Raw genomic sequence first — 25,315 nt, forward strand, 5'->3', positions numbered from 1 at the left:
GGTTAAAGCAGCGTGACGAGGCCTGTGTAGGGTGGCAGGCGCAGCAGAGGCGGCGGCGGTGGCGGGGGAGGGCGGGTGGTGTGGACGGGAGGCACGGGCGGGTGAAGCAGGGCGAGGAGGCGCGGCCAGGATGGCGTGCGAAGGCGAAGGCGGGGCGGCGGTCGCGGTCGCGGTCGCGGTCGCGGGGAAGAGCGGTGGGGCGCGCGACGTTTCGAGAGACGCGTTGGAGGTGCTTCCGCCGTACCCGTCCGCGCAGGGCGCGAGCGCGTTGGCGTGAAGCGGATGCGGCGGGTGCGGCGACGGAGGGAAGTCGACGGACGACGATGTCTTCTTCTTCTTCGTCATCGTGTGTGTGTGTGTGTTTCTCTGAACCAGGAAACATGCTATGATCGTTGTGCCCCTCAAAGTTTTAATCCCGAAGCGTGCGTCGTCTGTCTGACCGAATACGGCAACAAAATCAATATTACCTTACCGCCCCGTTTTCTAGTCATTTTTCATGAAATTGCAACTTGTGAAAACAATGTCATCCATGACGGCGTGTCTGTCACAGAAGTGCTGGGCTCGTGATTCTCTCATCAAGTTTGCACAGCTCTGAAAGCCCACTTCTCTACAATTTTGCTATATCAGGCGGATAGGCTATGGGGTTCACGCTTTCATCATACAGGCAGCGCAGACTGATTGTCTTATTGGAACACATTTATTGGTACAGCACCGCAGAACTGTAGTTCTGGACATGATCTTCACCTCTGTTCTCGACCTGAACATCCATATGTATTCTTGAAGTTTAAGTGGAAATAGAGTATTTCCCGTGTGACGTTTATAATAGCATCTTGGTGGAGAGGAAGAATACACCCTAGACGAGACAACAAGTGCACCGGGTAGAAAGGCTGGTGTTTTCCACATTGGTGTATGCGGGAGCTGGGGAGAGATTTTATCTTCGAGAATGGACATGGATGAAGAGGGCCATGCATAGATAACGCTGATAGGAAGAAAAGGCGTAAAACGTCGCAAAACATTGGTGCATATGAATGGGACACAGTGCTTTAGACTTTGGAGAAAAGCCCTTTTTATAACTGTGTTCCGTTTTCCCGCCAGGGTCTCTGTTCATAGACACGGACAGTGCGAATACGCATGGATGCAGAATATAAATGAATTCTGTATTGATTTAGAATGGGTGGGCATTGAAGGAAGACGATTTACAATTCGAAAGTGTTTGCGGGAAGTTGAGGAATACAATTACAAGCCACCCTGAACACAGTGAACTAAGATCAGTGGCGTTACCGGTGAGGCACGTCACCAGAAGTGTTTTTCACGTGAGGATGCATGTTCAGGAGATGCAGCCGGAGACTGTGCCGTTCGACGGGGCAGGATTCTCATGAAGTTCGGTTGTCCATTCATAAAAGGACATCGCAGTAGACGATGTTGTCTCTGGGGCGGGAATCCGTGTGAGCTTCTTTTAAACACAGCATTGTACAGTTGTAGGCAAAGGTAGGGAGGGTGAAGATATTTGAGCCCACAGCGTTTGTACAGTATGGGCCTTCATAGTTGGTGGTGTCAACCGCGGAGTAGTGCGGCGAGCTCTTCACGCAATCTGAGGGTGCCATGATGTAGTTTCAAATTACAGTAGTTACACTCACAGCATGTAACCCTACACAACGTGAATGATGATTGGTTAGCCGAAACGACGTTTGTAAGTATGAGAGGAATCGGACCATTGCGTAACCGGTTCGGTTATCTGCTGCAATCTTGCATTTCAATTGGGAGGAAGGACACCTGGCGGAGATCGATTGGATATATCAATAGAGGGATTTGTTGCAAATGGCGCATCGAGACTGCGCCGTGGCCGCACAAGCAAGCAATGCCACAGAGACCAAGTCGCATGGGTGGATGGCATCCACTGGATGCGTGCCACTGCCTTGAGTCCACAGTGACCGCCGATCCGACGTTGTCTGGTCCCTTGTCCCCATTCATCTGCTCCTGTACCTTGTACCTCCCTGTTCTGCATCAGGTCTCGTTGAACGGCTGCTTTTTCCACTGTCGCATCCGTCGGGCTCTTACTACTTAGTTCTCATGTATTTCCGTTGTCTCTCGAACGGTTAACAACACCTCCGCCCCTCCCTCCTGCACCGTCCCCCCGCTCCACTTTGTCGTCCCCCCTCTCCGTCCTACCCCTGCGTCTCAATCGCGGACCGCAATTGCTGACAACCGAGTCATGGCGGACGATGTCACGGCCCAGCCGGCCTCTCCCGCTCTCAAACCTGATAAGGGTAACCCAGATGTGGACGGCGAGCGCCGACCATGTCCGGAAGCCAGCGCAAATTGGATTTCCCATATCTTCTTAGGGTGGGTCTTCTCCCTCGTCTACAACGGATGGAAGAAGCCTTTGCTAGACGACTATCTCTGGGAGCTTCGCGATTTCGAACGCGGCAGCGCAACCACCACCGCTCTCACCAAAAATTGGCACAACGTCTTAGACGAAGAAAAACCAAAAAACAGACTCTTCTCCGCTATCTTTCGCACTAATAGACGCAAATTGTTCATCTCGGCAATCTTCAAAGCCATTGAGCTCTCACTTGCCACCTTACAGCCTGTCCTCATCAACAAACTCTTGGTCTTCAATGAGAGTGATGAACCCATCGGCGTGGGCCTTGCATGGGCCTTCGCCCTCCTCCTCACCCCTGTCATTCGAACTATTTTCGAAAACCACTACTTTATGAAAGTCATGCGTACCGGTATGCGCGTTCGCTCTAGTTTGCAAGGGACGATCTATGAAAAGAGTCTCCATATAAGTCCGTCAGCGAGGGCTAATTCTTCCCTTGGCGAAATTGTCAACCTTATGCAGCTTGATACTCAGAGGATTGGAGACTTCTTTCAGTTTTCCAATCAGCTGTGGGCCTCACCCGTGCAGATCATTGTGACCGTTGCACTACTGTACAACTTCATTGGCGTCTCGGCTGTGATCGGTTTGGTCGTTACCATGGCGACGCTACCGGCACAGTCCATGCTCATGTCAGCTATGATAAAGTTGAGAAAAGAAAGTCTCGGCATTACTGACCGCCGTGTCAAGCTAATGAATGAGATTCTACAAGGTATCAAGGCCGTCAAGTTTTACGCATGGGAAGAACCGTTTTCTGTCGCGGTGGAGGACGAGCGGAAACAGGAGCTAAAGAAACTTTCCGGAACAATTTGGCTCCGCTCTACCTTTATGGCAATTATGATGGCTATTCCGAGTATTATTGCAGTTATCACCTTTGCTTTCTTCAATGGTGTCTTCGGCGAAGAGTTGAATCCAGCCCGTATCTTTACCGGTCTAGCACTGCTCAACCAGCTACGGCTTCCAGTCATGATGCTTCCGATGACTATTAACAGCTTGATTGACGCACGAATTGGAGTAAAGCGTATTGAGCGGTTCTTGGACCTGGAAAACACTGAAAATTACTCACGTGAAGATCCTCAAAAGAAAGACACTGCTCTAGATGAGCGTCGCGAAGACGTTGACAGCGCCTCTAGTTCTGACTCCTCGGAATCCCGTCCTGGATCTATCCGAATCAAAAACGGGGAATTTGAGTGGGGTGAAATGCAATCCGAACCGAGCGCCACTGAAAAGAAGGGCTGGTTGAGTAAGTGCATTCCTGGCCTTGCCAAGAAGAAGGGGGTACCTGAAACGACGGAACAGCGGGTTGAATCTCAGCCAACTGCGGCTCTGTCGAACGAAAAAAATACATCCAGGCGCGGGGCTGTTCTTCGCAACATTAGCGTGAGTGCCAAAGGCGGAGAACTGGTCGCCGTGGTTGGTCGTGTTGGCTCAGGAAAGTCATCCCTCGTTCATGCGATATTAGGCGAGATGCTCAAGGTGGAAGGTGATGTCCAAGTAGACGGCAAGATCGCCTATGTGGCACAAACTGCTTGGATTTTCAATGAAACCCTCCGAAATAACATTCTCTTCGGCAAAGAATTCGATGAGGCACAGTATCGTAGAGCTGTAACTGTGTCAGCTCTTCAGCAAGATATTGATGCTCTTCCAGGTGGGGACATGACTGCGATTGGGGAGAAGGGGATTAACCTTTCGGGAGGTCAGAAGCAGCGAGTCAGCATTGCGAGGGCTGTCTACGCCGACACCGATGTGTACCTCTTCGACGATCCGTTGTCAGCTCTCGATGCCCATGTCGGTCAAGAGGTTTTCAAGCAATGCATTTCGAAAGCAGGTGCACTGGGCCATCGGCTGAGAATTCTCATTACCAACCAGGTGCAGGTGTTGCCTGAATGTGATAAGGTGATCTTTCTAGAAGATGGGGAAATACGAGCACAGGGGACTTTTGCAGAGCTCGCGTCGTCCAACGCATCCTTCCAGCAACTAATCGATGAACAGGAGAAAGGTGACAACTCAAAGAACAAGGATGCTCCGCCATCGGAGTCTCAGTCGGACACAAATGAGATGTCCGTCGGTGCGAATTCGGTATCGCAGTCAGCCGTGGTATCGAAAGACCAGGGGAACGATGATGGAAGCAAGGACGAAAAAGCGGGGACAACACTGATGCAGTCGGAAGAGCGAAAGACTGGCAACGTAGTCACCGGGGCGTACTACCAGTACGCACGTGCTTGCGGAGGAGTCCTGCATTTCATTTTGCTTCTTGTCTTTTGGTGTGTTACGGTGGCAATGTCAGTGATTGTCAATTGGTGGTTGGTCTACTGGGCAGATGAAACCGCCGCTGGAACTGAGCGCCCCTTGGTTTTTTTCCTGGGTATCTACTTCGCGCTTGCATTCGGGTATGCTATTCTTGTATTGATTCGTGGGATTTGGTTCTTGTCTCTTGCTCTTGTGGCGTCGCGCAAGTTACAATCGAGCATGTTACAATCTGTGCTTCATGCACCGATGGCTTTCTTCGACACCACACCGATCGGCCGAATTATTTCCCGCTTTTCTCGAGATGTCAGTGTTCTCGACGAATTGCTCCCGCAGTTTTTCCAGCAGATGCTGTCAACTGTCCTTAACCTTATCGCATCTTACGTGTTCATTGGTACTATTCTTCCTATCTTTTTTGCTGCGGCAATTCCTATAACGATCTTGTACTTCGCCTTGCAGAGGTTTTTCAACCGCACTTCGGTTGAGTTGAAGCGATTAGACGCAATCTCAAAGTCTCCCATTTACGCACACTTCTCAGAGACTCTTGGCGGTCTGAGCACGCTTCGGGCGTATGGGAAGCAGGACAAATCACGTGCAGAGAACATGAAAATGATCGATATCAATCAACGTGCATACTTCGCATGGCTTGCAGCCAACCGGTGGTTTTCTCTGTATCTCGAATTTGCAGGGTCTCTCTTGATCTTTGCGACAGCCGTTTTTAGTGTGACGGCTCCTGACAGCGTTTCGAGTGGGAACATTGGTCTAAGCCTGACGTACGCTCTTCAGGTAACAGGCATTCTTGGTTTTACGGTTCGATCGATTACTGAACTTGAAGGCCAAATGAGCTCTGTAGAACGTGCCAACTACTACAGCCACGACCTACCACAAGAGGCACCAGCGAAGCTTGATCCGAAGGACGGAGGAGGTGTTTCTGCTGATTGGCCGACACGTGGTGAGATATGCATTAAGGATGTTGAACTCCGTTACAGGGAAGGCCTAGAATTAGTGTTGAAGGGTGTGAATGTCACGGTTGGAGGAGGTCAGAAAGTAGGCGTTGTCGGAAGGACGGGCTCCGGCAAAAGCTCGCTTATGATGGCTCTGTTGCGCATGGTAGAACTGGCCAACGGTTCAATATCTGTCGATGGCGTCAACCTTCGCAGCCTCGGGCTATCTGACCTCCGAAAGAGGATCACAATCATTCCACAAGATCCGGTAATCTTTAGCGGAACGATTCGTTTTAATCTCGACCCGTTCAGCCAGCACTCAGACGCCGAGCTTTGGGACGCTCTCGAAAAGTCCCACATGCGAGAATTTGTGGAGGCTTTCGATGACGGACTTGACGCAAAGGTGTCTGAGTATGGAGAGAACTTGTCAGCCGGCCAACGTCAAGTCATCTGTTTGACGCGAGCGTTACTGAGAAATTCGAAGATTCTCATCCTCGATGAGGCTAGTAGTTCGCTCGACATGGAGACAGACCGCCTGATCCAGGAAACTATTCGAACGCATCTGAAAGACGCAACGATTCTCACTATCGCGCACAGGTTGTCCACCCTTGCTGATTACGACAAAATTATATTAATGGAAAATGGAATGGTAGCTGAGTTTGGCAGTCCCGCGGGATTGCTTGAGGACTCGAGAGGCAAGTTCACAGCTCTTGTCAACGCTCTGGGACCCGCGGGAAGTAACAGGTTTAGAGAACAGGTCGCATCAGGAGGCCAAAGACGATAGTGGTGTTCGTATCCATTGCACAGTGTTGAGGGCAACTTCTCTTCTGTACATATTCGCAGTAAAAATGGTTTTCTACCGAGCTCAGTGGTTTAGGGAGGAGGCTAATCGCAGCCGAAGTAATGCCGTGCACGGCTACAGGTACATCTGACAAAAAAAGCATCTCTTTGAGTTTGAATCTGCTGGCTGGCGCTATACTGTACAATTTGTGTGGCAAATACTACCTACCTTGAGCAAGACTTGACCAGTTCCCTCCGTCACGGGGTGATCTACAGTCGCATCTGCATCCGGAACTTGGTGTGAATATCGTGCAAGAACTTTGGGCAGACCGTCTCAACATCTGCGCCAACACCCCATGAATCTACCTGAGCCCCCCCGCGCGCGTGGTTTGTCTCCTCGAGCGATTTCTGGTGCGTAGCGCAATGGCGCCATCCGTGTGCGGCTCTGTAAGGGCTCGCGCCAAACTGTCGAAGGTGAAGCAATCCGGGTCAATGTCAACCGTGGCCAAGGCGTCTGCTGCGTCGAAAGTTTCAGCGTCGTCAAAGTGGTCGACCCTTGGCATCTCCTCATCGCCCTCGCTCTCCAGCATTTCGATGTCGAGGTCGACCGGGCTTGGTGGGTCTGGCGGCACATCCAGTCGGACGGCGACGGGAGCGGGGCGCGTGTAGCGCGCAATGGCGGGGCGCCTGGCGGTGGGGGACTCGGCCTGCTTCCTCCTTCGGCGCATCTCCAAGCGGGACTCTCGCTCGACGCGCCACTTGTGGACGTTGTCGACGGCCTTTGCGTGCGCGGGCCACTCCTTGCACTCGGAGGCCAGGATGTCGCAGACGTAGCAGAAACAGCGCGCGCAGTAGCGCTCCTTCTTCGCGGCGCGCTGGCGCTTGAAGGCTTCGACGACACACTGGAAGCGGAAGTGCGGGTAATCGACGAGGGCGCGCACGCCGACGCGCGTGCCAACGCACTCGACGTCGGTGGGGTTGGTGGGCCTCTTGGACGGGGTTTTGTTGGGCGTTTGGGTGGGGGTTGGGTCCGCCTGCGAGAGGTCGTAGGTCTCCGAGGCGCCGCGGACGACGTGCGAGACTATTTGCAGCTCGCCGTCGGAGGGGGAGGAGGCGATGTCTGGGACGGGGAGGGAAACGCGAGGGCGCTTGCGCACAGGCGTTGGGGGTGGGGAGGAGTCAGAGGAGACGAGGTCGATTACGTCGTCGGTCATTGTGGACGTAAGGAGAGAGTCGGAGGGCGGATGAGGGCGGAGGTAGCAAGTGGGGGGTGTCAGAGTCGGAAGAGGGCGGGGTTGTCGACGCAGACGAAAAACGAAATAGTGAGCTGTACTGTACACGTGTACGTTGAGGCAGACATTGCGGCCTCTTTGTGATGCGCTTCACGTGTATGACGTAAGGAATGAGAAACTCAAAGCGTCCGTATACTCGACATCATTTCCGTCTCCTCGGCATCTCTTCGCCTTCCGACAATGACCGCTCCCTTCGCCCTCGCCGACACGGCCTACCTCACAATAATCAAACACCTCGCCAAGTATCTGCACGCCATCAGCGGCCTGCTACTCGGCCCGCCGACCTCCCCCGTGCGCATCACCTGCGCCCTCCCCGTCGCCCATTCCTCGCTCGCCATCGCCACGACCCCTTTAACCGAGACTGCCCTTCTTCTCGCAGAGCGCCGCGCCGCGCAGCTCAATCTCCGCGTCGTCGGCGCATACTTCGGAAACGACCTCGCCGAGGACACAAGCATCGGTGTCTTTCCCACCCGATTGGCAGACGCCGTCCGTGCGCATTTTGAGGGCGCGTGCTTGCTCATGATTCACCCGCCGAGTTTGCATCCAGATGTCAGGAAAGGCGAACACTGCTTTCGCGTTTGCGCCATACCCGAGGGGGAGACCGGGACCTGGGCAAAGGCTACCAAGCCCAAGGAGAGCCTGCACGTTTCGCAGGAGGCCTTGAAAGGGGCAGATCTCCTTCTAAGCGGCGACGCGTCTGTGCATGAAGTAGTCGATTTCGAGGATCACTGCCTCGATCCGAAAACCGATTGGCTCAGTCACCACATCCACATCGATTCCACCGGTGGCGAGCGCTGCGCTTCGTGACACCAAATAGGGAATCCGATGCCGCTTGTAGGAGTGGGGTTGCCTGCCTAGGTCTAGCTGCTCATGTTGCCCGACAGCGCTTCCACTGCGTCGAGCGTCGCCGTCAGAATCGCCCGCTGCCCACTCACATACACGTTGCACGAGGACAGGAATGAGTCCCCCTCGCCCCTCTGTCCGTCTTCTTCCACAATCCTCTCAAACCCATTCATCATTGACTTGACGAGCCTCCGTAGTTCATTCAGCATGGCGCTTTCGTTCCTGGCGCTGATGGGCTTTCCGAAATCCGCCGTGCTAACAGAGAGCGATGTCGTCTCGCTGCTGTCCAGTAACAAAAGTCGTGTCGAAGCCACCAGACCATTTGGTAGGGGATCTTTGATCGTGAGCTTGTGATCCACGTCCAAATCCATGGGGCGGAGATTGAGGAAGAGCATTTTTAACGTAAACAGCTGTGACTGGTCCTCTTCCGGAATGGATAGTGAGAGTAGAACAGAATCGGCGGGGTTAGACGGCATAGCAAAGCCGTAGTGAAGGAGCAGTTGCCAGTTGGGCAATGCGCCGTATGAAATGCATATTTCTTCCCCTTGCCGAACTAGCCGGTCACCGACGTGAAGCTCTAAGCCGAGGTCCGATACGTTTCGGTCCACCACAGACTCCGGAGAGTCGACGGCGATCCACCCGCGAGCTTTTGCGTTTCGACATTCAGATTCGACTGGCTGGTGATTCGCCATGTCGGCGAACGGAGCTAGCATAGTTACGGACTCGATTTTGAACGCCCGGCTTTCGATGACAGCATGTGCGCGCATAAAAGTTTCAAATGTGCAAAAATCCGCCGGATAGGTTTCGGGTAGGCGATTGACGGCGTAAGGAAGAAACCACTCCTTGTACATTTCGTCTATCTCTCCTCGTAGTGTATGTACGAGAGGCAGAACCGTCGTTCCTGAAAGTAAGTCGGTAACATCTTCCAAATCTATGCAAAGCGGCGTCGTAAAACGCGTTGGAAGTGAATCGAACCAAACTTTCCACCCGCTCGCGTCTCGCTTTGCAAGCTCCGCCAGAAGAAATAGTAAAATCGCAGCAGCATCGCTAAGGGCATCCGGTAGACGTTCGTGGACTTGATCTGCTTCAACGGCAGACAATACTGTTTCAACATGAGGTGCTCGACGTGCTGATATTGATGTAATCAACATAGATGGTGGTATACGAACAATTGGAGACCCAGGCTGTATGTCGCTGGTAGCATACAGGCCTCTTTGGCCAGGGATGGATTCTTTAACCTCCACATTCGCAATGTAGGCCCCGCGCTGCAATAATGATGCCCGCAATGCATTAATTGCTGACGCGCATGGCGCCTGGCCCTGCCTTGACACAACCATGTTATGGGAATCAGTTAAGTTCAGTTGCTGTGCAAAGTCAGATGAAGGGTGTGGACGACTTGCGTAGCAGGTCACGATAGGGATGAGGGAGCTTGACGATTCTTGGGATGCCCTAAAAATAGCAAACTTGTATCCTTGCCAACTATGAACACGTACTGTACATGTATTTTTCCGATTGCGGTAATTTTTATACGTACAGTATTTGTTCTGTGCTCTCTCGAACCGAAATCTTTTCATCCGTCACCGTTTGTGTTCCAGCTCTTCGTCAGACGACGTAAACTTTTCCTTCGCTCCGCCTCCCCGTGATCAACTCGATCAACTGGACGTCTTCCCGTGGAGTACCAGAAATGGCATCCTCTTCAGGAGACAATGCCGTGGAAGTTCCGCCGGCGATTTTCCAAGAACTTTTGTCCTTATCCACATCACAACCGCGCACGAACGCGTTTGTCTTGTATGTTCAAAGGGCCGCTACCGAAAAGAATGCGCACGTTTTGAAAGCAGCTGCGTCGTTCTTATATGGCGCATGCATGCCACTGTCTCACGCTCGCGTTGTGCTAATCGAGTATTGCGATGCGTTGCTTACCCTTCAGGAGCCCCCCTTTATGGAGATCGCTCAACACCTCTTCCGTCTTCACGCATTACCGAATAATTCTAGAACACTCGCGTTTGAGCAAACGCTCAGCTCAGTGAGAGCGAAGGTCGCAACTGAGTATGAGTCGCGGGGAGAGTACGAAAGGGCAGCCGAAGAGCTCACATATGTGCCGTTTGACAATGCAGCGGTCCCTAATATTGGAGTGGTACGTCACAACTTGCGAATTGCTCGTCTATTTATCTCGGCGGGGCTGACGGAGAAAGCAGAGCTCTACATAAATCGCGCCAGTGCTCGACTCCCGCATTTCACAGAAGATGACATCCGTCTCCAGTACCTCTTTTGCCAAGCCCGTGTGTTGGACTCGAAAAGGAAATTTGATGATGCGGCCATGAAATACTACCAACTCTCTCAGCACCCAAATGGCGGCGGCTTGATGGACTCTATGACCGACGGGGATTTTGGTCATTCGCTAGTTCACGCCGTGACATGCGCTATTCTCGCCCCTGCAGGCCCGCGCCGATCTCGCGTCTTGGCCATACTGTACAATGATGAGCGATCAAGAAGCCTTGACGTCTTTCCGCTTTTGCAGTCGATACACATGGGACGTCTCCTACAGACCTCTCAAATTGAGAAGTTCCGTCCTACTCTGTTACCGCATCAGCTGACCACACATAGTGATGGTGACACCGTCTTAGATCGGGCAGTCATGGAACACAACCTCTCAGCTGCTTCAAGGTTGTACGCTAACATTCATTTCTCAGAGCTTGGCACGTTACTCGGCATTTCGGCGGCAAAAGCAGAGACAACGGCAGCAAGAATGATCTACGAGAAGCGCATGACGGCGACAATAGACCAAGTGCAAGGAATTTTGCAGTTTTCGACCCACTCTCCAACACAAAAAATTGAGAGGTGGGACGCCCACATCGCAAGTTTATGTGGTGCCGTCGACTACTGCGTTGAGGCTATTGTTAAGAAGCATCCCCAGTTTGCAACGCATTTGGAGCCATGATGGCAGGCACCCAAGTTCGGGGGGTAGCATGTTCAACTCATTCCTGCCACGGCGTCACCTGTGTTTTATCCAAGGTTGTACAGCACAGCATCCGACTTTGTCATGTTTGTCTCATCCCTTCGAAGCAAGCCAAAAACGCTTCGCTCTCCACTTGGAATCTGATTATGTAAGGATCCTCTACAGTGTACTGTAGTCGCGAATCATTCTAATATGACGACTACATATGTTTCAGAAACTTATATAGACGTTTGATTTACAACTTTTTACATGAAAGTGGCTTCGTAAACCGCTCGCCAAGACTTTCAGGTGCAAGGATGACGCCATACCTGGATGAAAGCACGCAAGAAAAGCTCCTTGGTTCTGCAAAACAGCTGGAAATCGCGCTTTGAACTAGGTGGCGCTCTGTTTGGCTTTCGCTTCGGCCTTCTCATTCCTGATCATTTCCTCTGCCGACCGGATGTCATCGGCTCTCCTTGAAATCTGCTCTCTCGCAACTTCTAACAACAATTCCGCATGTTGCACAACCCAGGCCACATCAGGGGTTTTGTTAAAATCACTAGCGTTCTTCACGAGTAGCTCCATGTCCCCGATGAATTCCGCAGCAGAGCGATACGCCACTCGCTTGCATTTTTGCTTGATCAAGTTTAGGTACATCGGCTTCTTAATAATTTGCTTGTACGTTGGCACAAGCTTTGTGTCAACGGGTGCAGTAAAGTCAAGGCCCGTGTTTTTAGGCGCAGCCAAGTTATTGGCGATAGCTCCCGGAGGAGGGGACTCACCATCCTTCAGGCGCGCAATCTTAAGGAATGGCGTTTGACTTGCGACATAGCCTTCCGTCTCGCGGATATTCTTTTCAACTTTCTCAAGAATATTGTTCAGCTGCACAGTCCCGTTCCGTTTCCGACGAGAAGTCTTGGCCGTTTTCTTTGCCCGATATTCCACGTCGTCTCCATACTGGGATCGCTTTCTCTTCAATGAAGCTTCTTCCTTGTCCTTGCGAAGCTGTTTTGTGCTGATCTTAATCTTACCAATCATCCCCTTCTCGGGTCCCCTTCCTTCTTCACCAGGATCAGCCGAACCACTTGGCTTCGACGGATTTTTCTTTTTTTTCTTCTCAGGTCGGTTAGAACTTTTCTTTTTGGAAATTCCTTTCGATCCTTGCTGCAGCATTTTCAGGTCTATAGCCACTTTAGCTTTCCCACTGGACATTCCTGGGCGGTCCCCCGTCTTTTTCTTAACGTTCTTCTTTTTCAGCAGCATCTGCGCTATCTCCACGGGGTCGGTTATTATATCCTGGACATACGAAACGGTTCCATCTTCGGCAACCTCTTTGCGTGTGACTTTCAGCCGTCTGATTTTCTTTTTCACCTTTTTTTGCTCCTCGTCTGGCCCTCTCTCGTCTGTTGAAGGCTTTGCCGAAAAAGAACCTATTCCTTTCCTTTGGTCAGGCTTGTCTCCCCGATCGACAACCGAGTGTGGGATTGAGGGTTTTGGTGGCGCAACCTTGCGCGGCGGTTTGGGAGGCTTCTTCGCGTTCTTCTTAGCGAGCAAACCTTTCACATCTTTTTCTTTCGAGACGGGTCGCTTTCCAAAAGCGTCTTCGCCAGTGGCAGCAAGAGCGGCTGCCATGTCTGGGTCTCCTGCAAAGTCTTGATCTTCAGTTGGAAGCTCGGAAACGTCTCCATCTTCTAAAGCTTGGCGCTGTTTGTCTAAAGGAAGCGCCAGGAAAATTCCTGTTGTAGTGGACATCCCTTGCGGAACGTTTGCGGCACTCTTTCCCAACCCAGCAACGCGGTGCTTCTTCATAACGTTCCGAATGAGCTTAGCATAGTCGGACATATCATGAGAATTGCCCTTTCCTTTTCGCTGCGCCATTTCTCGAACCATCGCTCTCCTTTCTTCCACGTCAGCAGGGATTTTCTTCGAGTTCAATCGAAATTGATTCGTTAAGACGTTGTTCATTTCTGCTCCGGTTAGTGACATAAGCCTTGACTCCATAACCGTTCCTCCGTCTTGGAGCTCATTTACAATTCTTGCGAGGGAGAGTACCTGCAAGAGTTCCTTTCTCTGCTGCTTTTGGGCTGATGTAATATTCTGAGACTTAAACCATGGAGACTTCAACAAACGGCTTTTGATAAATGCTGCCACAGCTGGGCCTGCTTCAAGCCCAGATCTTTCAGCGGCTGCGATGATGTTTCCTTGGTTGGAAGGATGCGTAAAAATCTGAATCCCAGTATTCGAAAGACTCTCCCAACCAGCTTCCATAGCTTCAAATGCAGCTGTTTCTTGAGGATTCACAGTTCGTAGCACTTCAGCCTCTCTCTTCGCAAGACTTTTCGCCGGCTCATCTTCAATAACGTATTTCCCATTTTGATACCGTGCAAACTCTCTGATAACTTTATACAGCCAAGCCTCAGGATGTGTTCGACAGTCTCTAAACTCTTGTACAATCGCATCCTTCTCAATGTAGGGCTTCTCCGACGGTACTGAATTCTCGTCGTCCCTCCCTCGTCTTTCCGACCTGTGCTGCCTCGCGATTTCCTTTTTCTTCTTCATAAACTCTCTGAGCGCCCATAACAGAGCCCGCTCCCTTCCATATCTTTTACAACGCTCACCATTTGGTGCCATCACATCAACTTTTGGCTCTGTGACCCCTAGGGCGACAACCGAATCTATCTCCCGAACATACATCTTGCCACCGTTTCGCACGAGCAAAAAGTCTGTTGTTTTGGCAGTTTGGCGAACACATGCGGCAGCGAAGACGTGAGACTCAACCACAGACAAAGGTTTACCGTTCGCTTCCAAATCCCCGGCATGCAGAGGAGGGGGTTCGTCCGGAGCCATGAAGACTGTATCAGCTTCCGGAGTCCCAGCTGCGTTTTTTGACGCTTGAGCAGCAGCTGCGGCAGAATCCTTTCGAGCATATGTGACGATGCGAGACGCCATGCCTGGTATAGGAAGTATGCATGGAAGCCTTTCCAGAGCGTATTCATAGAGAGACACCCGATAGGCATCTTTTTCGGAACAATAGAGCTCAGACTTCTTCTTCGGTTTTTGTCCTGCAATTTGAGCGTGCCCTCCTTTCGGACGTCTTCGGCGAAATGGTGTTATCACAGTGTCTCGGGGTAATCTGTCTGCAGTCAATACCGGCCGGCGAAAAGACAACAGTTCGGCGTCAGTGTAAACCGTCTTCGTTGTCAAAGACTTCACGGCTGGGGGAGCATTCTCTAATCCGCGCAGGCTAGAGCGGAGATCAACTTTCAAGAAATTAGAGGTCCCACTTGCGTAGTAGGTATCATTCGAAATATTGAAGCGATCAGATTCGAGAAGTTTGGCGACTTGAGTGCCAGACGAATTTATCAACTCGTTCATTTTGGCTTTTGTTAGCTGTGCGTGAACAACGTCCGTTGGTTTGGATGATTGCAAGCCTCTTTCAGTTGATGCAGTGGATGGATAGTCGAATACCATGTTGGGGTCATTCGGGTCTAGGATAAGACGACTGAATCTCGCCAAGGTCGAAAACTTCCCGTTTCGACCTGAAAAGGGATTAAACCCATTTTCTTTCTCCTCTTCGCTGTGTGAATCCCACAAGACATCGTCCAACCAACTTCCTCTCTCCAATTCTTTGTTCGGCGCAAGAACAAGATTTTCGATTTCTGGTTTTACATGTCTCACTGCAACAGTTCCGATTTTTCCAGCATCCTTATCAGATGTTTCTTTTTCTAGTGGCGCGTCTTTTACAGGTGCAGTGGGCGCTTTAACTTTCTTCAGAGGTGCGATGCCATTTGTTTTTGGCGTAGTCGGCGGCTGCTGTTGAGGGATAGTATTGGATTTTGACTTCACATCCTTCTCTTTATTGGCTGACGCTTGCCCGTCTTCCCATTCCATGTCGTCCTCGGAGTCGGAGTCCTTTCTTTTGTCTTTCTCTTCCTCCTTAGCTGTTTCGTCAACATTCATGAATACGGGGTCTTCGAACTCGTCTTCATCATCATCATCGTCGTCTTCTTCTTGCTTTGCATTATCAGCTGAAAGATTTACGCTGCCATTTTTGACGTCGTTCGCGCTCGCGTCGTTCGCTGCCGCTAAATACCACTCATCGTCGTTATCGTCAGAATCATCGCCATCCTGCCACTGTATCTCCTTTTCCCAATCCATTTGCTGAACAAGAGGTAAATCGGACTTGACGTCGTCGATATCTGGCACCACGTCCATGCTGTCGTTAGTTACATCTGAGGCCTCTAAAGGTTCAGCGGCGCCCTCGTAGGTGTCGGAATCCACATCACCGTCTTCGTCTTTCCAGAGTCGCAACTTGGGCCTGCTGTCCACTTGTCCCATCAATTGGCTCCTCTTAGCAGCATTCTCGGCATCCAACGCAATAACAATGCCGGCAGGGTCCGCATCATCCGGCGGATGCTCCTCATCTAGGGCGTCCGCGTCATCGTTTTCCACAGGGGGTTCATGGTTCTGAGTGTGCGGCACAAGTCCAAAGCGGCGGCGGCGCGGCACATAACGCAAAACCGGAGCCGGCCTCATGAAGAGCTTTGTGAAATGGACAGGGTTTAGCTCCTCCCCGTCTTCTGCCAGCTCGACCGCGGGTACAGGCGCGGCGGAGGCCTTCGCGGCTGTCACGCGAGCCTGTTCCATGAGGCGGCGCTGCTCCGCAGCTAGCTTGTCATCTGCCTGTGAGGCAGGAGACGCGGCAGGCTTCGCCTCGGCGCTGAGGGCTAGCGGCTTGGAAGGCTGTGCTTTGACGGAAAGGGACGATGTTCCAACAGGTTTGGACGCGGACACAGACTTGGGTGCCTGCTCGTCGTCATCGTCGTAATTCTCGTCGTCATCGTCATTCGCTGATGCACCTGCCGCCGGTTGGGTTGCTTTCCGCAAGGCGAGCGCGGCCATGTCTTTACGCTGTTCCTCATCGAGCTCATCTTCAATGAGGTCGTCCTCGTCAAAGTAGTCAACGCGCTGCGCTGCACCTGGCGTTGGCTTGGGCGGATCGTCATCGTAGTCCTCATCATCGCTATAGTCCGAGCGCTTCTGCTGCGGGAGTGCCTCTGTAATCTCGCGCAAGTCGCGGTCCTTGTCGACGACCTTGGATCCGACGTTGTCGATAGTATCCTTGGCGTCATCGTCCATGTAGTCCTCATCGAGGCGGCCGCGGCGGTCGATGTTACCGAAGAGGAAACCTGTACCGCCGGCAGTGCCCTCGCGGTTGGCCATGGTGCGGTGGCGCGTCCGGGGGACGCTGCGCGGGCGCGGCGCCTTCTAATGATGCGGACGCGCCAGACGCAGCAGCGAGAGGAGGGTGATCTCTGCCGGGGCGGGGTAGGGGGTGGGGACACATAGAGGTGTACCGGTGCCAGACAGGGTTCGGGCAGGTGGGCTGCGCTTCGCTGGCGGGGCCCATGGCGGACCCCAACGGCTGTTCTGACGGTTGTTCTGACGGTTGTTTAGGCGTTACACGTGTATGTGCTGTACGGGCTGGGCGAGCGATCTAGACCGCCGCTGCTGCCTGTCCCTGGGGGCCGTGCAGATGGAACACAGCAGGGATCGCGTAATTTGATCATCAACAGCGGGCGAATGTACAAGTTGTACTTGTACAGTAGCAGATCAGAGATGGAAAACGCCAGGGATGGCGTATTTTGTTCATTAACAGCGGGCGAAAGTAATTACTCATGGGCACTAGCCAATTGCAGAAACAATTGCCCACATCCTTCCCGCCAGTTCTATCCGTTTAAAATTTTGACTCGTCCTGAAATGATGCACCTCGTACTCCTCCAATGCATCATCTCAACCCCCTCATCCCTTGAAGTTGGTTGCAAGCAACCAACTCGCATCCCCTTCCGTCTTTGCCCCCCAACTTCACCGCTATGAAAGTACGCCTCGAGCTCGACGTGCACCCCTCCGAAGCCCTGCGCGTCGCCTCCCTCGTCTCCGCCCTGCACAACTTCGTCACCGTGCTCTCGACCTACTCCGCAGCCCCAGACCCCTCGCCCCCCCTCGCGGCTCAACCCTCCTCTCCAAATCCCTCCTCCCCCCACTCCCCCGCCCTCTCCGAAACCACCTCCGATTCCGACAGAGATTCCCCTCCCCTCAGTCCCACCAATGCCTCCGCCTCGTCTCCACCGCCCACATCCGACTTTCCGCCATCCCCAATCCCGAGCGAGCCGCCGCGCCCACCCCCGTCTGCGGCCCCGTCCTCGTACTTTCCGTCCCCAGATGTTACCCTCTCGTCACAAGCGCTCAACAGTTTGATACCGACCCTTGGTCCGCCCGCACCGTCAGATCATTCGCACACCCCGCCCGACTCGCATCAAATCCCAGTTAAGCCCCAGCCTCAGCAACCGCCGGGAGACACGAATAAGACTTCCATATCTGTCGAGCTGCAGAACCTCATCACCGCCAGCCTCGCTGCACCGCCGTCACCCACGCAACACCAATCTGCTCGGCCCCCCTCCCCCCCACGCCGGCCTCTCTCCGTATGTAAGCGAGAAAAGCAGGCCCACAGGCACACCCAACGCTCAAGAAGATCAAAATGTGGATCACGCCCCAAAAAAATAGACGTTCTCGACCGTACTGCTGATACACCAGGGAATCGCAACTCCCACACAAGCTCCGGTATCAATGGTGAGCGCCATACGAGCGAGGAATTGGAGTCATCCAACTCATCCCGCCGCGGTCGTCGCAACAACCACGAGACAAACCTGGGCACTGTGCGTCGAAAGCCTCCCAGGACAACTCGCGCAAATGGCAACGCAGAGAATTCCAATTCGAGCTCCTCCTCCAAGTCGAAAGGACGACAACGCCCGCCGTTCACCCCCATCACGTCGCCGCGGGTAATATTCGAGGCCGTCGCGAGAGACGGGATATCCGTCAAGCATGCCGTGTCCAACCTGCAGGGCATGCTTTCACGGACGTCGAGTCCACTCTCAGAAAAGACGCTCGTCAGCGCTGCCGTTGCAGAAATGGGAACCACGGCGAGTTTGGCGCAGCACCCGCACCGCGGAATTAACATTGTTCGCGTCTTTGCCAGTCTCGGTGATGGCTATCTTGCCGCGTTCCGCAATCGCTTTGTGATAAAGGCGACAAGGCAATTTGCCAAGAAGAGGGAAGTGGGTTGTGATGTCACTGAGTTTTTGGGGTATTCGGATGGTCTTTCTGCCTTGGTCCATGAGAAATGCATTTCACCAGATGCGGCGATGAAGACCATTTCGCGGCTATTGTTGAAGGAGGGGCACTGGTCCGCCGCGATTACTACTCTGTGCAAGATGGCAGAGATGTCAAACGGCGAGTTGGCGAACAACTGCCGCGACAGAGAACAGCTCAGGAACATCAAAGGCCGGCTTGCCGATTTGGCGCAAGAGAAGCAGTTTGCATACGATATCAGTTACCTGAATAATACTTTGAATTGGTCAATACCGGTGGCAAAGGACAGTCCATAATATGCCACCGCACAGGTAGGCCGGTCGGATCAAGGGGATATGATTCTTTCGCCGCTCTGGGCGTGCAGAGTGTGCGCATGATTTATCTTCCCGATGCTCTGCCTTCAATGCAGCTCTGCTTAACTGTGACGCTGTCCTGCATGAACCCATTGAGATAGGCACACGTAAGCAGCAGTAGGCTGCCTAGTAGTTAGAAGCACGCGAATGATGCAGAGGGGGATCTGCTTGTCAAGAAGTAGTCTCCTTCGTCGAGAGTATACATGATGAATTAATCATCAGAAATTGCTGCTGTCGTGTAATGGTCTGCGATGTAGAGTGGACATGAATTAGAAACAAAATAGGATGAGCACGGTAAAGTTTATTTGTGGTCATCCACGCTACCAGAAATCATCGCAAGATTCTCTCAATTGTTACATAGCCTTTAAATGTGCCTTCAACACTCGGATTAGTAGTTTGACGTGCTTTGCATCTGAGGACATCAAGTTTCCGTTCTGCTGAAAATCGCTTAACTTTTGGATCGTTGCAACAAGCCTCCTTCTAGATGCATCTATCACCGTTGGATCATCCGGGTATTCCTCCGAGTCATCCATAAGCGTGACAATCTCGTAAAGCCAGCTGAGTCTCGCTTCTGTCCTATCCGCCAAGTCCATTGACAGCAGTGCCCCTAAACCCACCAAGCTGGCCCGCTGTGGAACTGTGCCCTCAAAGGCCTTTTCTGGACTCACATCTGTGTCTAGGACCCCACTGACCGCTTTCGCTTGGACCTTAACGGACGTTCCCTCACAACACATCAGGGCAGCCTTCACGTCCCCCTTATCCAAAGCTGCTTGCACAGCCGCAAGATCTGCGGCGTCATCGTCCACCTTGAAATCCACCGTAGAGGCAACACCTTTTGCTTCTCTCATAGCATCCGCAGCAACTTCTAGAGCAGTGACCACGCAGCTGGACGGAACGACAAGTTTCTCTTCTACTTGCGAATCGACCGCACCAGATATTCCAGCTAACATGCTTGCAACTGCCTTTTCAAACTCGGGTAGCACTCTCTTCTCAAATGCACTCGCAAATGAGGCTCGCATTGCGGCGATGGACTCCTCATCCATTTGTTTGATGTTTCTGCCTCTACTCTCAAATCCAGCCGCCGTCTGCCCCGCGACAAGCTTAGCAAAAGAGGACACGAGAGCATCAGTCTCCCTCTTCGCGGCTGTCGATACGGCACGTTCCAGCGTATCATTAAGAACGGCAGATATGGCGCGGAGGAGAGCGTCCTGACGCGCACGATACAACGTCTCCAAACGATTACGCTCACGAGCAAGAGATGCCTCCAAGAGAGAAGATATTGTCGCGGAAACGCGCGCTGATGGAGTTACGGGGCCCGGTGGCGCAGGCGGCGCCGTGGGTCGCTTCAAAATCTTGACCTGCTTCATGCTGAGGTCAGCCTCGAAGTGAGTTGAATCTGCTCTCGGTCAAAATCAGGATGGTGTGTCGTACAATACCGAGGCTCGAGTAGCATTCGCTGCCTTGCGACACTTTCGTTCGAAGATGTAATCGTGACGTCGAGTAAAGATTCCCCTCGAACGGAAAGTATCAAATGTCTTTACGAAATGGTACGACGTCGGGTTGATGCGTAGATCCCAAAGTTTGCAACGCTTTTCCTTGATGAAAAAACGGTGATTGCGAACTGTGAAGAGAGAGATAATGAACTGGTAAGCAGACTGGCGAGCCAGCAGGAGCTACATTATTGCCGTGTATTGCCACTGATAACGGAAATTTCAAGTGGGAAGAAATTACTCCGTAAAAATTTAACCTCCAGCCATCATTTACTGTACGTACCTCCCCCTCCCAGGACGCACTGTGGGGATGGATGGAGGGCGATATCGTACATACCGTATTTCACCGGTCGGTGGCGTAACATGTCTCCGAAAGAGCAACACTGCTACTTGACTCTGGTCACTACTTAAGTGTTGGCCTCAGGCACCGCTGGCATTCATGACATAAATCAATGTCATGAAGGACACACATGACTTGGCGAAGCGATTCTCACAGTTATCACGAGCTCTCTTCCCGTGGGTAACCATAGATATATTTTGCTGCTATAACAGTCGCGCCAGCCACCGACCGGGCACTATCTGCGCTTGCTATTTCTCTTATACATAAACGCCCAAACTGCACATCAAAACTTTCTTGCTATCACAGCCAGAGGAAAGGCAAAAAATGTGCGATCATTGCCTCCACGAACCCCACTCTACCAACTACCATGTACTCTACATTCAATTCAACATAGTCTGAATAAATGGCATGTTTTCTGGAAATACCGGCTTTGGCAACATTCTCGCGATTGTTTGCAAATCATCGCTTTCAGTAGATGGAATCGGACGGATTGAAGCACGGCCGTGCTTCTTCGCAGTCGAGCGCCTGCTGACAGTAACCTTGCTCTGTATCGCAGGGGACGATGCATCCTCTTCGCTCGACTTCTCGACTTCATCTCCCTCACGTCCGAAGGGCTTGATGAAGGGAACTTGGTCCGTATCAATATTCCCAACACTGTCAAATGCGCTTACCGTGGGCTTGAGCTCAAGTGCGTCGATCCACATGCCACCGGCCGCATAGTCGCCTGGTAGGGGCTTGCCAACCACCAATCTCTCGTCGACTTGCTTCGAAGTTACAACGAATCGTTCGTACACAAGCTGTGCCCGTTTTGCCGAACCGTACTCTCTCTCCAAATCCTCATACAGCCGCCATGTCGCTTTTGCGCTTGGTTGCAAACGAATACATGTCTCAAAGTATTCCCTTGCCTGCATCATATTGCCCTCCATAGCCTCCACGGTGGCCAACCCTTCTAAGAGGGGAACAGACTTCGAATCAACCTCCAACCCGTGCGCAAAGTACCTCCTCGCAACCCTGCAGTTCCCTTCCTCCAGCTCGAGCGACGCCCACGCATGCCATGTCTTGACGACATGCTTAGACTCCGGGGCCGCCCACACAGCCTCTTGATACAGCTCTCTTGCCCGTTCAAAAAGCCCAAGCGCGGATTCCACACGCGCCCACGCATGCCACGTTGGGCCGTGTTTGTCGTCGATGCGTAACGCGGCTTTAAACTGCGCGCGCGCCTGTTCAACCTCGCCGGACCGAAAGTGAACGAGACCGAGAGTCTGCCGAGGTGCAGGGTCATTCGGGCGCACCTCAATGGCGGTCTCCAACAACGAAATGGCCTTTCCGACGTCGCCGGAACGCTCCGCGCACACAGCATGTGATACATATGCATGAGCGTTCCTCGGGTTGGCAACATGGGCCTTCTGAAACAGCTCGAACGCGACGGCAAAATTGCCCAAACTGTCTTCGAGGGAGCCCCACAAGACGTATGTAGCAGCGTTGTTCGGGTTGGCCGCTACACCGCGTCGGAAGCACTCCCGGGCAACGGGAAACTGAAGACAGTCCTTCTCAAGGACGCCTAGAACATGCCAAACGTAGTAATTAGTGGGATCGGCTTCGATTCCATTGCGAAACATCTCCCTGGCGTGGACAACATCATTCCGAACCCTCCGGTACCACAAGCCAAGCGCCACCCAAGATGGAGTGTGCTGCGGGTTAGCCCTAACCGCGGCCTCATAAAAGCCCTTGGCGCGATCGACAAAGCCCTCTCTCTCTTCCAAAACGCCCCAGGCCTGGAGCAAGTGCGAGTTCTTCCGGGAGGAATTGACGCCACCTCGAAAAGTCTTTCTTGCGTTAGCGACGTCCCCTTCCGCAAGATGAAGCTTTGCCAAGCCGAGCCAGGCGCGGCCATCTGCAGAGTTGATGTCGACGCATCTGCGATAGAGCCTGCGGGCCCTTGCACGGGTGTTGCGACGACGTGAGGCTACGCGGGCGTGGTAATTGAGCAAGTCGAGTTGGACTGGGAGAGGAGTGAGGTGCAAGGGGTACATATCACATCCTTGCTCCGCGGCTAGGATGCTAGACTGGACCTTACGGGAAAGGGCTTCGGAGGCGGAAGGCTTTGCAGAGGGATCCGGCGGTGAGACGGCGCATGATGGGAGGGTGCGGCGGGGGTGGGAGAGAAGTGCGGAACGAGGGCGCTTGAGCGGAAGGGGGCAGGCGCAGAAGGCGATGGAGGGCGGCATTGTGGGCGTCGTGGATGGGAGGGAGGGGTGGAGGCGGGCGTGTATGGTAAAGGGCGGTTGGGGGGAGTCGGGGTGGCGGACAGGTAGGGACAGGCGGCGGAACGAGCGGGGGAGCTCAGGCGCCGATGCATTCGGTTGGATAGGACAGTGTTCGGTCAGGTGATCCGCAAATCGATGTGCAGTGGTAGCCAACCACAGTAAGGTTTGAATGGCAGGGGGTCGCCCTCGCTGCATATTTGCAAAATATCTCTTCTGGTGTGACACCACGTGGACACGTTGACACGGACGCGTTTTGAAGCGAGATTATCATAACAGTGAGATCCAGATCCTATTTTGAGACAGCTTGTCTCTATGGGGTGATTGCGGCACACTTGCACCCAGTAGAGCCAAACCGCGAGTGATGATGAAATGCGCAAAAACAAATAAAAATAATAGTATCTGTCAGTAGATGCGCACGTACAGTAGAAAACCAGTTCGCGCGCACCAAATTCATATCTACACAGTAAAATCGTAATTCACTAGGAAATGCGCAGTACAGTACCTTTACCGCATTTATTGATTAAAATCAAAGAGAACACAATACATTACCCGTACAGTACTCTAAAACAAACCACGTAAATGGAAGGAGATGCGCACGTAACACCTCCCTACTCCGTGTCACTGTCATCAAACAGTGCACGACGCGTGCCACTAGACATGCGAACGCGGCGATTTTCTGTGTTTTCAACGTGTACACGGCGCCTCTTTCGCATCTGACTGGCTGATATGGCCCGTAGGCGATTACGTACACCAGTGCTGTGCTGCCCGTCCTCGAAGCGGAGAGGGCGGGCCCTGACACTCAGATTGGTCAACGCCAGGCACGCTTTGAACACGTGCTCGTACAATCCCTCTCCCCAGCGCCACTTATGAGAAAGTACGGTCCATAAACTGCACATTCTCCCAAAGTAGTTTTCTACTATGACACGATCAGAAGACACTTCGCGATTGTAGTCCACGTCGTCCAATGACAGCGTTGAACGTGCCGGGGTTCGCACCGGGTGCACCACACGTAGATCATCGGCTGCACCTTGATATCCTTTATCCCTTGTCCGCCAGTATGGCCCAGTAGTCATCCATAAAGTCGCTCAATCGTTCCTCATCCGTAAACCGCAAATCACGTACCCCCTTTTTAGATGCCTCCTCATGAAAGGGTCTATTACGACGAAATATCTCCAGATCCGACACGGAGCCCGGATAGTGCTCCGTGCACCCAATAGCAAGACCAGTAGGCAGTGCCGAAACTTCCACTTTGTACCCATACAGATTATGCTTACCGGAGAAGTATCGCTTCCCTTCTGATATATTTCCACTTGGACGATTGCTCTGCTGAAAAGTGACGTCGACAGCATATCCCGCGTATTCAAAATTCGAAAACACCCGGTCCTCCAGACGACACTTGGCCATTGTCCATTTTTCCTCGACGCGTGCTACACATATATCATACATGTATTCTGATATCATACGTAGAAATCCAGTTATTAAACGTTCGAAAGTAGAACATTTAACAGAAAATAGACGAGCTATAAAGTTTCATTGCTGACCATGCTTGATTACAGTAAGTGTCATGAAGAGAACATCCTGGGCCTTGTACTGTGTTCTTTTACCTCTGCCAACATTCCAATTCTTTGACACGTAGTCTTCAATCATAACCCATAGTTCGAAGAATTGAGAGGAATCAAAATTATACATTGCCTTAATAGATTGAGAACCTCCGTCATTATAAAACGTGTCATAAATCGGACAATTGGAGTCGTTCTCATCATCGCTGGCGACCACGTCGTCATCAATGTGATCGACGATCTCATTGACGTGTCGGTTGGAGATGTCCGAAAGAGCCTGAACAGCGCGGGAGGGATTCATTTTTGAAATAGTAAATAGAGTAGGAGAAATGAGGAGCAGCTGCAAGAAGTGGGTTTTCTATATCAACTGCGCAGTTTTTCCATTTTATAGTGTTTAGTTTGAGTAGACTGAAACTGCGAGGCATATCTCACAAAAAGGTGGGCTTTCCCGTTTTTGAAAGTTGACTCGCAATTGTAGATATGATGCACAACTTATGCTATAATCTGCGTTGCTGTATTATTTGCACACTTAGTTTATTTTTCTACTGATATTCCCCAAACTCAAAGTGCTTTCACGCAACTGCAATACTTGAGGTACTGTACGTAGTTACCCTAGTGCACACGTACTGTACGAAGTACGTATGCACAGATACTGTCTCGAAAGCTTTCACTGCGCATAAGAGTAAAGAAACAGGTACTTTGAGTTGATGCATACCATTCTAGGTTAGGTAGGGGTACG

At 52.2% G+C, this 25,315-nt stretch overlaps 6 protein-coding genes; 3 read left to right on the forward strand and 3 right to left on the reverse strand.

Moving 5' to 3' along the window:
• The first annotated feature begins 1,879 nt into the window (after nt 1-1,879).
• On the forward strand, nt 1,880-6,524 carry CHC_T00000803001 (hypothetical protein). XM_005718099.1 is given in 5 exon segments: nt 1,880-1,996; nt 2,066-4,441; nt 4,511-5,606; nt 5,673-6,352; nt 6,353-6,524. The coding sequence occupies 4 exon segments, from the start codon at nt 1,880-1,882 to the stop codon at nt 6,350-6,352; spliced, it is 4,269 nt and encodes a 1,422-aa protein (XP_005718156.1). The 3' UTR covers nt 6,353-6,524.
• Nucleotides 6,525-6,710: 186 nt separating this feature from the next.
• Nucleotides 6,711-10,345, reverse strand: CHC_T00000804001 (hypothetical protein). Its single transcript, XM_005718100.1, has 5 exons — nt 10,293-10,345; nt 10,065-10,177; nt 8,534-9,975; nt 7,997-8,321; nt 6,711-7,714 (listed from the first exon to the last, which is right to left on the reverse strand). Exons 1-5 carry the CDS (start codon nt 10,343-10,345, stop codon nt 6,711-6,713), a joined length of 2,937 nt encoding a protein of 978 aa, XP_005718157.1.
• A 2-nt stretch (nt 10,346-10,347) lies between these two features.
• Nucleotides 10,348-11,799, forward strand: CHC_T00000805001 (hypothetical protein). XM_005718101.1 is given in 2 exon segments: nt 10,348-11,421; nt 11,422-11,799. 1 exon segment carries the CDS (start codon nt 10,348-10,350, stop codon nt 11,419-11,421), a length of 1,074 nt encoding a protein of 357 aa, XP_005718158.1. The 3' UTR covers nt 11,422-11,799.
• Nucleotides 11,800-11,811: 12 nt separating this feature from the next.
• CHC_T00000806001 (hypothetical protein) lies at nt 11,812-16,641 on the reverse strand. The gene has a single exon (XM_005718102.1). The coding sequence runs from the start codon at nt 16,639-16,641 to the stop codon at nt 11,812-11,814; it is 4,830 nt and encodes a 1,609-aa protein (XP_005718159.1).
• Nucleotides 16,642-17,291: 650 nt separating this feature from the next.
• Nucleotides 17,292-18,863, forward strand: CHC_T00000807001 (hypothetical protein). Its single transcript, XM_005718103.1, has one exon. It carries the CDS (start codon nt 17,292-17,294, stop codon nt 18,861-18,863), a length of 1,572 nt encoding a protein of 523 aa, XP_005718160.1.
• Nucleotides 18,864-20,926: 2,063 nt separating this feature from the next.
• Nucleotides 20,927-23,212, reverse strand: CHC_T00008368001 (TPR repeat-containing protein). XM_005718104.1 is given in 2 exon segments: nt 20,927-21,130; nt 21,131-23,212. 1 exon segment carries the CDS (start codon nt 23,210-23,212, stop codon nt 21,131-21,133), a length of 2,082 nt encoding a protein of 693 aa, XP_005718161.1. The 3' UTR covers nt 20,927-21,130.
• Nucleotides 23,213-25,315: the final 2,103 nt, after the last annotated feature.

The sequence above is a fragment of the Chondrus crispus genome, genomic scaffold (genome assembly GCF_000350225.1).
Source record: "Chondrus crispus Stackhouse genomic scaffold, scaffold_371, whole genome shotgun sequence".
Lineage (NCBI taxonomy): Eukaryota > Rhodophyta > Florideophyceae > Gigartinales > Gigartinaceae > Chondrus > Chondrus crispus.